Source organism: Equus caballus, chromosome 22 (genome assembly GCF_041296265.1).
Source record: "Equus caballus isolate H_3958 breed thoroughbred chromosome 22, TB-T2T, whole genome shotgun sequence".
In the NCBI taxonomy this organism is placed as follows: Eukaryota; Metazoa; Chordata; class Mammalia; order Perissodactyla; family Equidae; genus Equus; species Equus caballus.
Genome location: NC_091705.1, coordinates 35,258,214 through 35,268,935, shown reverse-complemented (window position 1 = coordinate 35,268,935; position 10,722 = coordinate 35,258,214). Strand labels below are relative to the sequence as shown.

The window sequence follows — 10,722 nt, the reverse complement described above, 5'->3', positions numbered from 1 at the left end:
AGCAGGTGACCGAGCCTCGTCTGGGAAATGGGGAACGTGAGACCCTGTCCCTGTGAAATCTGTGTACAAATAACTTAGATAAGTCACCCAAAGCAGAGTGCCTGGCACATTGAAGGACTGCACTCAGGAAGCTCCTGTTACTGTTGTTCATGTGTCGGAGCAGCTCCGGCTGAAATCCATCTCTGGGGGATCCCCGTCCCCTAAGTAACCCCGCATCCCCTGGTCCCTAACTTAGGGGGATGCCCCGGCTGTGGGGCCCAGGCTCCAGACACCACCCCCCCAAACCGAGTCAGGAATAGAAACCACCGCCTCCCGGCCGCCCGCGGCCTCGCTCCCGCCCCCGGCAGCGATCGATGCGGCCGCAGCCGCTGGGGACGGAGGAACACAGGGAAGGAGAGGGCAGCGGGGCCTCCGGCAGCAGCGACGCTCGGCGGGGCCGCCGGGGCAGAGGCGAGCCCGGGCGCGGCCAGCGGTTCCCCAGCCCGGGCGCCTTCGGGGACAGACGCAGAGCCCTGGAGGGGCCCCGACAGGTAAGGGGCCTCCCTGGGAAGGGGCATGGACCGGGGAAGGGGCGGGGGCTGCCCCGCGTTCAGGTGCCTGTGCCGCCGCCCTCCCACTGCCCGCCCCATAAGACCCCCTAAGGAGGGAGCAAAGTGGGACAGCCGCACTTTAGGGCTGGTCCTGTTGCCTCACCTGTAAAAAGGGATTAGAAAACCTCCCTGGCAGGGTTGGTGTAGGGTTTAAACCAAGCGAAGTGTACCTGGAGCCCAGCGAAGAGACCAGCACATAGTAGGTACTCTAAATAAGTGTGTGGACAGAATCTTGAATCAAAAAGTGTCGTTTTGAACCTAAACTGTGCCATGGACCAGCTGGGTAGTTTTGAGCAAGTGACTTAATCGTTCCTACTAATATTCAGATTCTTATCCGGGAAGGTTTGTTGAATTAATTAACCCATTTCATAGAGCAGGAAGGTTCGTTCCAGAAAGAGAAAGGGATTTCCCCATGGGCATGCAGCTAATGGGTGATGGAACTAGATTACAGACTTCATCTTTTGATGCCAAGTCTAGGTGGCGGGGGCGGGAGTGGACCTGCATCACATACATACTTACTGTGCACAAATTATGTGCCAGGGGCTGCGCAGCTGATAAACATCTTCCTCATTTAACCCTCATAACCTCTCCTGGAAAGTAGGATGTTCCCCAGTTTACAGATGGGGAAAGCGAAGTTCAGCGAAGGAAATGGATCCTCTCAAGGTCAACAGTATGTGGCAGACTCAGAATTTGAACCCAGGTCCAACCAGAGGGCAGTGCAAGGGATTAACATTTATGGAGTACCTACTGTGTTCCAGAGGCTTTGCACACATACTCCCAATAACCTTTCACCCAAAGTGCTAGTATCCCCATTCTATAGATGAGAGAGCTAAAGCCCAGATGGGGAGGACACTGGCCTGAGGTCACACAAGTGACAGAGCTCAGGACACAACCCAGACCCAATTAATGTCAAGTCCAGGGTAGCTACGTCATCCTGCCCTCTTCTTGCCAGGCACTGGGCCAGCCGCTTGAGGCACACGCAATCCTCCAGCCACCCGGGCAGCATTATTGAACCACAGTGCAGACCAGATTACTGAGGGTCAGGAGGCGAGTCACTGGCCCTCAAGTCCAGCAGAGCCTACAGACAGTGGGCAGTGGAAGGATCTAACATTCCCCGAGCATCCACTAAGGCCGAGCACCTCCATCCAACAGCCATCCTTGGGGGCAGGTGCTAGTGCCTGCTTTGTGCATTGTGCATCATGCAGGAAACCCTGACCTGGAGAAAAGCAGCTTCCTCAAGGCCCCAGGTGCATCTAGGCTGGAGAGACACCCCGGGCTGCCTGCCTCCATGAGATAGCGGAACAGGTGGATAATTTACTAAACCTCTTCTGGCAGTCAGGCCCGATAAAGACGTTAGTTCATTTAATCTTTTTAACATACTTGGAGGTGGATATTTTTCTCTCTGCTTGAGAAAAGCTCAGAGAGGTTACACGACTTGCCTGTGGTCACACAAGAGAGCCAAAGTTGAATCTGGCTGACTCTACAGATGCTTTAAATAGCCTTGCCAGAGGCTCTCAAACTTGACCATGATCAGAATCACCCTCCCGGTTTGTTAAAACTCAGACTGCTGGACCCCAGCAGTCTACAGCAGGCTGAGAATCTGCATCTTCGACAGATTTCCAGGTAAGGCTGATGCTGCTAGACCAGGCAACACACTTTGAGAATTACTGGTCTATAGTGATTCTCCCAACAACCCTAGGCAGTAAGCCTTACTGTCCCCATTTTGCCGAGGACGAAACTGACGTTCAGAGTGCTGGCGTATCAAAGATCCCACAGGAGACCTCTGGTATACGAAAATCCAAGGTGATCTGGGAAAGGGGGACATTCTATAGGAGCAACCACCAGGTACCAGGACATCCTGCCATTCAGTCGCTTTCATAATCCTCCAAGATAGATCTCCGCATTTGTTTTACGCAAATGAAATGGGGGTGGGGAAGCTCAGTGATTTGGCCCAAGTCCCCCAGAGGGGGAGTGTGGGCTATTCAAACCCAAGCCAGACTCTTGAGTCTAGAGGGCACTTGACACCTACTGAGCGCCTACTGCATACCAGAGGCTTCACACAGCCTCCAACTCCCCTGGCTGGTAGATGGAGCAGGGGATTTATAGCCGGTCTTCTTGGAAGGGAGGTCCGGGGACGCCCTCAGTGCGCCCCTCCCGTATCCACAGGTCGGCGCGCGGCAGCCATGGTGAGCGAGTCCCCGGGGCCCGGCGCCGGGGTCCCCTGGCGGCGAAGCGACGAGGCGCTGCGCGTGAACGTGGGCGGCGTGCGGCGGCGGCTGAGCGCGCGCGCCCTGGCGCGCTTCCCGGGCACGCGGCTGGGCCGCCTGCAGGCCGCGGCGACGGAGGAGCAGGCGCGGCGGCTGTGCGACGACTACGACGCGGCGGCGCGCGAGTTCTACTTCGACCGGCACCCGGGCTTCTTCCTGGGCCTGCTGCACTTCTACCGCACCGGCCGCCTGCACGTGCTCGACGAGCTGTGCGTCTTCGCCTTCGGCCAGGAGGCCGACTACTGGGGCCTGGGCGAGAGCGCGCTGGCCGCGTGCTGCCGCGCGCGGTACCTGGAGCGGCGAGTGGCGCGGCCGCGCGCCTGGGACGAGGACAGCGACACGCCGAGCAGCGTGGACCCGTGCCCCGACGAGATCTCCGACGTGCAGCGTGAGCTGGCGCGCTATGGCGCGGCGCGCTGTGGCCGCCTGCGCCGCCGCCTCTGGCTCACCATGGAGAACCCGGGATACTCGCTGCCCAGCAAGCTCTTCAGCTGCGTCTCCATCGGCGTGGTGCTCGCCTCCATCGCCGCCATGTGCATCCACAGCCTGCCCGAGTACCAGGCCCGCGAGGCGGCGGCCGCCGTGGCTGCGGTCGCCGCCGGCCGCAGCGCGGAAGGCGTGCGCGATGACCCGGTGCTGCGGCGCCTCGAGTACTTCTGTATCGCCTGGTTCAGCTTCGAGGTGTCGTCGCGCCTCCTTCTGGCGCCCAGCACGCGCAACTTCTTCTGCCACCCGCTCAACCTCATTGACATCGTGTCCGTGCTGCCCTTCTATTTCACGCTGGTGGCCGGCGCGGCGCTCGGCAACCAGGGCAGCGCGAGCGGCGAGGAGCTCGGCGACCTAGGCAAGGTGGTGCAGGTGTTCCGCCTCATGCGCATCTTCCGCGTGCTCAAGTTGGCGCGTCACTCCACCGGGCTCCGCTCCCTGGGTGCCACGCTCAAGGTAGGGCCTCTGAGGCCGGGTTGGGGGTCTGGGGGAGGTGGGTATAACCATCTGGCAGGTGAGCAGGTGAACTTACAAGCCTGCTGTGTCCAGGCGCACGATGAACTGAGGGGACATTCTTTGTGCCGGGCACAGGGCTAGATGCCAGGTGTACATTTCATGTCCAGTCTGACATTCCCAACAGCCATGTAAGGAACGCTTTCTGGTATTTCTATTTCCCAGGGGAGAAAGAAAAAGTCAAAGATCACTTTTGATCTGTCAAATATCAAATAGTACATAGCACAAAATATGCAAAGCAAGATGCTAACTGGCTTCTCCACTGAGCCTTTCTTCAGGCATTATCAGGGGCCACAGATATCAAAAGTCACCCTTAGCAGGGTCAGTCCAGCAACAGCCCCAGAGCTAACACTAACTGAGTGCTAGTTCTGTGCCAATTTCGCATCGTCATTGATTTCGTCCCCAGGACAGCTTCCTCAGGAAGATGCTAGTATTTATTCCCTTCCCGTAGATGAAGAACCTGAGGTTGGAGGCTTGGCTTTTTTAAGCCTGGTTGCAATTTATTGAGCGCTCTCCTTGTGCCAGCCCTGCAGTAGGGGTGACTCACTGCCCTGGCAAGCTTACCCTCCAACGGGTGCAATTAGCCTGGTTTGGGGAGGGAGAAAATGCAAAGAGTTTGAACAAAGGCCCAGAGAGAGAGCAGGATGAATGCTGGGAGGGGACATGGAAGGAAGAGGGTGCCAATTGATGAGGTTGAAGAAGTGAGTGGGATAGGGTACTGAAGGGCCATGAACTCTTGGCCCATGATTTTGGACTTTATCCTGAGGGAATAAGAGAGACTAAGGGGTTTAAGCCAGGGGACATGATATTGTCACTGCTTTGCAGATGTGGAAACTGAGGCCCCAAGAGGTGACACGATTTGTCAGAGGTTCCTCCGTGAGTAAGTGGCAGAGCCCAGAGGAGACCCCAGCAGTGCCTGACTCCAGCACCTCATCCTCTTTCTCCTAGAGCTCCATGAGGCCCTGCTAAGGATCCCTAGAAGGTTCTGAAAGATTCCTTCCACCTCTGGTTTAGTAGAGCCTTTTTCATGCCATCATGGCAGGGCAGCCAGGAGGCTGGGTGCAGGCAGGGGACCTGGCCAGAATGCTAGGGCGATGGGCAGGTACAGGGAATTCCATTAGCCAGACACCCTGAACTCCGCACTTCTCCCTCTGCTCCAGAACTCCGTCTTGCCTCCATCATGCAGGGAACCAGAGCCTGAGGCTGTTAGGTTTTTCTGCAAGGAGTGAGAAGAGTATTGACTGCAGGGTCCAAGACACAGGTGTCAGACTGTAGACAAGAGCCTTGCTACTCAAAGCGAGGCCGCTGACCAGCAAGCAGCTTTCTCATCCCCTGGAAGCTTGCTAGAATTGCAGAATCTCTGGCCATACCCCAGACCTACTCAGTTGGGTTCTGCCTTTCAAACAAGATCTCTACAGGATCCCTCCACACATTCGTTTGGAAGGCCCTGTTCTAGACTAGGGGTTCTCAGCCTCAGCACGAGTGACATTTGGAGCCAGATAATTCTTTGTTGTGGGGCTGTCCTGCATTGTAGGAGGTTTAGCAGCATCCCTGGGCTCCACCCACTAGATGCCAGGAGCACACCTGCCCTAGTTGTGACAGCCAAAAATGTCTCCAGACACTGCCACACGGCCGGAGGCAGAATTGCCCTATGTGAGAACCACTGCCCTAGGGCTTGGCCACACCCATAGGCAAGTGTGTTTAATGGGTGGTCTGTCCTCTCAGCTTCCTTGAGAGGTGGAAAATATTTTTGTACTTTTCAGAAATGTGACAGACCAGTCAGCAGTACATGAAAGCACCTCTGCAGAGTGGAATATAAGCTGTGGTGCTCTCTTGGTTCTGCAACCATGTAAAAACCACACGCTTTTCATCACCTGGCTGGTGCCACCAGTGCCCCTGCATTAGAAGGAACAGCTGTGGCTTAGTGGGCACCTCGGACAACAGAAATTAGGCCTGTGTCCCAGGGAGTTTTGCTGCCTGTTGTAGTTGAGAGATCTTAGTTTGGAGTCAGGGGACCTGGGTCTTGGCACCAGCTCTGCCTTGCTCTGTGGCTTCAGACCTGTCCCTCATACTCTCTGGGCCTCAGTTTCCCCCTGTGCCCAATACCAGGTCTGTAAGCCCACCCAGCGCTGACTTGACTTCTTACATTCTCTTCCAGCACAGCTACCGTGAGGTGGGCATCTTACTGCTGTATCTGGCCGTGGGTGTGTCAGTGTTCTCCTGTGTGGCCTACACAGCTGAGAAGGAGGAGGAGGTGGGCTTTGACACCATCCCAGCCTGCTGGTGGTGGGGCACAGTGAGCATGACCACTGTGGGCTACGGGGACGTGGTGCCTGTGACAGTGGCTGGCAAGCTGGCAGCCTCGGGCTGCATCCTGGGGGGCATCCTGGTGGTAGCGCTCCCCATCACCATCATCTTCAACAAGTTCTCCCACTTCTACCGGCGCCAGAAGGCTCTGGAGGCTGCTGTGCGCAACAGCGGCCACCGGGAATTTGAGGACCTGCTGAGCAGCGTTGATGGAGTGTCGGAGGCATCTCTGGAGACATCCCACGAGACCTCCCGGGGGGGAAGGTCTGCAGACCTGCAGGCCCAGGCCCCCAGTGGGCCTCCAAAGTCTCAGATTTATTAAAACCAAGGCTCCATGGGCCTCTTCCCACATCCCTACAGTCAGCTGCAACAAAGCCGAGATTCCTCCCCTGCTTAAGTCCTTCCTGGTGGCATGCCCTCTCAGGGTTACTCACCCCAGCCTGAGAAATGAGACCCAGAGGCTGGGTCCCTTCCGCCAAAGGTCCAGAGCAGGACAGTGTTACCCTAGATTCTGTGAGCCTGGAGAACAACCCAGAGACCTTTATAAATGAACCTCCAGGCCATCCGAGAAGCACGCATGAGCCAAAGGGAGAAAGTGGAAAGGAGGCTAACAATTCCTGAGCATCTCCTCTCTCTTAGCTATCTCACATTTGGGCCTATGCTGGAGGATGAGAATTATCCCCATTTCACAGATGAGGAAACTGAGGCTCAGAGAGGTGCACTGACTTGCCCAAATGTCACACAACCAGTAGTGGCACCAAGTTTGTAATCTGGGTTGTTGCTCTGCGAAGACCAATGTTCCTTCTGCCCTGTCTTCCTTCTGCCCTCACAAAGTTTGCATGGGGTTTTAGGGGGTTCATGGATCCCCCAGAGTTGATCTGTGGAGTTAGAACCCTCTGTCAGAACTAGAGAAAGGACCAGACAGGGAATTCAGAAGTAGGAGCCCAGGGGCCAGCCCAGTGGTGCAGTGGTTAAGTTTGCATGCTCCGCTTCCACAGCCTGGGGTTTGCAGGTTCAGATCCTGGGTTCAGACCTATGCACCACTTATCAAGCCATGCTGTGGCAGGTGTCCCACATATAAAGTAGAGGAAGATGGGCACAGATGTTAGCTCAGGGCCAGTCCTCCTCAGCAAAAAAAAAAAAAGAAAAGAAAAAAGATTGGCGGCAGATGTTAGCTCAGGGCTAATCTTTACACACAAAAAAAGATGTGGTTCTTTTCTCAAAGATGAAGTCTGGGAGGAAGGGGGTGGGAGCTGCCCCTTTAGCTAATGTGCAAGATTTGTTAAGCAGTAGTCTCCTGCAGCTTCCTCCCAGGGCTGGCTTGAGATACAGAACATCTGAAGGGGCCCTAGCCTGAGGCCTGAGGTCTCCACCTGGCTATGCTAGGACCTGATGTGTGAAGTGAGCGAGTTCTTGCCGCATCTCCAGATTTCAGCCCATCATCACAATCCGTGCCCTGGAGGGAGCCGAAAGCCCAGTGGAGCAGAGGAGGCAGTGACTTAAAGCCAGCTCGACTCTGAAATGTTGGTGGCAAGGGGCTGCCAAGCGTGGACACCTGTCCCCCACCTCGGATCCCTCAATCTCACCTTGGCAGTTCCCTTCTTACCATGCAGGCAAATGCCTGAGACTCCTGCCCTTTGGCCAGCTCCGCGCCCTCGTCCTTGCGGGGGACATATGGCATATTCCCCTGCTGCATCTTCTCTCCACTTGCTGGGAAAGTTGGGAGGGGATGCTTCCCGTAGCACTTTTCACATACTGTTGCCAGAACACCCGTCACTGTGCTGTCGTTGCCTGGCTGTGGCTCTGACTGTCCCAGCACCCTGAGCTTCACGATGGAAGACATTGTCTGGTTGAACCCGGGCTTGGTGGGGAGCAGGTGTCTAGTCAGCGTTGAGTGGATCAACCAGTTCCTACAGCTTAACTGTGTGCCAAGCACTGGGGAGAAAGAGGAAATGAAATAACCAGAGAGACCCAGCCCCCGAGAGGTGTAGACAAGACTGAAAAGGAGGTCCTTTCAGTTCTGCCCCCTCTTCCTCCTTGCTTTTTGAGGCTTTTACACCGATTTCCTTGCAGATTCTTCACTCACTCATTCAACAACTATCTTTTAGAAGAATCATAAGCTGGGGCTTCCCGTGTGGCCTGCAGACACATTTTATTTAGCTGAACAGTATTTTTAGTATATTTTTTCAATTGGAATGCCTTTGGGTGAGCATGCACTCTCCAGTCCCCCACACTGTGTCCCCCCCCAACACACACACACCACCGTCTTAGCCCTGCCACTTCTCAGATTTACTGAGCCCACTTGGCCTCCGATTTATTGACTGCTTACTGGGTTCAAGAGATATGATAAGGAACAGAATATATATCCCTGTACTTGTGAAGCTTACAGACTGGTGCGGGAGACAGATTTTAATCCAGTAATCACGTAAACATGTAACAGTGAGCTCTACCACGTACAGGGGACTAGAAGCACGGACGATGTAGCAGGGACCATTAACCGAGACGGTCAGAGAAGACTTTCCTGAGCAAGTGACGATTTAACCTGCCATCATACGGATAAATAGCTAATTAGCCAGTGGGGGTTCCAGGAAGCGTATTCCAAGCAGAGAGAATGGCCCGTGTGAAGGCCTCGTCTCATACTCAGGGCCTGGTGCATCGTAGGCCTCCACACGTGGTGGATTCCGAGTCTCCAGATTGGAGCAGAGACTGGAGCTAAGCCAAGGGGCTGCTCATGAGTTCACCGTGCACACACCAGCCCTCCTGCACGCTCACCTTTCAACGTCTGCGCCCAGCTCTGCCCAGGTTGGGGCACAGAGACCAGAAGAGCTGCATGCACCACCCTTATGGTCTTGCTGAACATACCAAGGAGCCACATAGCGTCCAGACTCTCTGAGCCCACAGACAAGTCCCTAATGCTGGTGTGGAGAGAGCTCAGGGGAGGTTCGTCTGGCCTGCGTCCATCATGAGGTTGTGTGTGGTCCTGGAAGAAAAGCAGCAACTCTTTCCCGTGCCCATGTATCACTGAAAACCATCATGCAAATAAAGAGGCTGGCCCAGGGACCTGTTTCTGCCTGTGCCGAGCTGGCTGCCTGGTGTGCTGTCTGGGGGATTGGGTAGGGTGGGGGATATGTGGAGGGATTCAGACACATTTTCTGATTCTAATCTTGGATTTGGCACAGGTTGCAAGTGACAGGGATCCAGCTGGAACTAACTTAGTCAAAAAGGATAATTCCTTAGAGTAAATAATTGAAATGATGAACAACTGTTATAATTTGGGTTCTTTGGTTGCAAGCAACAGAAACTGACTAAGTTAAGCAAACAGTGAGGGCCAGAAATCCAAAATCAAGTGTCAGGAGGACCACATCCCTCCGGAGGCTCTAGGGGAGAATCCTGTCCTTGCCTCTTCTAGCTTCTGGTGGCTGCTGGAATTCCTTGGCTTGTGGTTGCATCACTCCAATCTCTGCCTCTGTCATCATGTTGCTTTCTCCTCTGTGTGGGTCAAATCTCTTCATGCTTCTGTCTCGTAAGGACACTTGTGATGGCGTTTAGGGTCCACTCGGATAATCCAAGATGATCTCATCTCAAGATCCTTAACTTAATCACGTCTGCAAAAAGACCCTTTTTCTAAATAAGGTAACATTTATAGCTTCTGGAGATTAGGATGTGGACATATCTTTGGGACCACTGTTCAGCCCTACAGAAGGGTATTGGTGATGTTCACCCATCAAAGGGAAAGATGACTGGCCAGGCCTCAGGAAATATAGGCAAGAGGGGAGCTCTAGGGACCTCAGTAGCAGGACCCGTGAACCGTCTGTTTAGGACACTGCCATCCAAATGACCTGCCTCCAATCACTTTCCTTCTTGGATCTTTCTACTCACTGTCCCAGTCCCAGGGGAGAGGTTGATCTGCCTAGGTTGAGTCATATGCCTCTCCCTAGGTGGGGATGGAGGGCAGGGAACCTGGAGTCACATCTGCCACAGACCACGTGGGGTGGAAGAAAGGTAATTAGTCGAAGAAAAGGCCACGTGATGTCAACAAAATAAACGGGGGGTGGGGGGGGGACGTTAATAGGCAAAAATAGCAGGTATCCACTACATTCCAAATGTTGGCTGCCCAGCACACCATGTGCTCACACCTCCCCATACACACAGTTTTTTAAATGTTCCTAACATAAGGAAACTGTTTCATACATAACTAGAAATTCACTTTTTGCTCTTCAGGCCCTATTAGTGTGATTTAATCAATGTAGGGGATCAGTTTGACGTCTTATAGAATAGGGATGATCAGGGAATCACAGTCTTCCTTGTACAAAGCTGGAGAACTGAGGTGTCCTGAGTTGAATAGTAAAGGAAAACTGTTAGCCCTCCGGCTAATAGCAAAATGCTCCCAATGGTTTCTGTTTCTTGGAATGAAGCCAGTAAATGCACTTAGCTCCAGGGACTGTAATAAGAAGCGCATATCTAACACAGCAGTTAAAATTGGAATTGCCACTTGATTAGAATAATCTGCTGTTATTTTCCAAGACCCATCTAATTTTGTGCCAGCCAAACAGAGGAAA

The 10,722-nt window shown here is 54.1% G+C and overlaps 1 protein-coding gene across 1 annotated transcript; it reads left to right on the top strand.

Moving 5' to 3' along the window:
• Positions 1 to 261: 261 nt before the first annotated feature.
• Positions 262 to 7,320, top strand: KCNS1 (potassium voltage-gated channel modifier subfamily S member 1). Its single transcript, XM_005604650.4, has 3 exons — positions 262 to 530; positions 2,757 to 3,799; positions 6,015 to 7,320. The coding sequence occupies exons 2-3, from the start codon at positions 2,774 to 2,776 to the stop codon at positions 6,483 to 6,485; spliced, it is 1,497 nt and encodes a 498-aa protein (XP_005604707.3). The 5' UTR covers positions 262 to 530; positions 2,757 to 2,773; the 3' UTR covers positions 6,486 to 7,320.
• Positions 7,321 to 10,722: the final 3,402 nt, after the last annotated feature.

Bases quoted from the DNA above. Each gene is read 5' to 3' on its own strand.
- KCNS1 (XM_005604650.4), top strand. From the start codon at position 2,774: ATGGTGAGCGAGTCCCCGGGGCCCGGCGCCGGGGTCCCCTGGCGGCGA. The intron at 3,800-6,014 runs GTAGGGCCTCTG...ATTCTCTTCCAG, and splicing joins CCCTGGGTGCCACGCTCAAG to CACAGCTACCGTGAGGTGGG.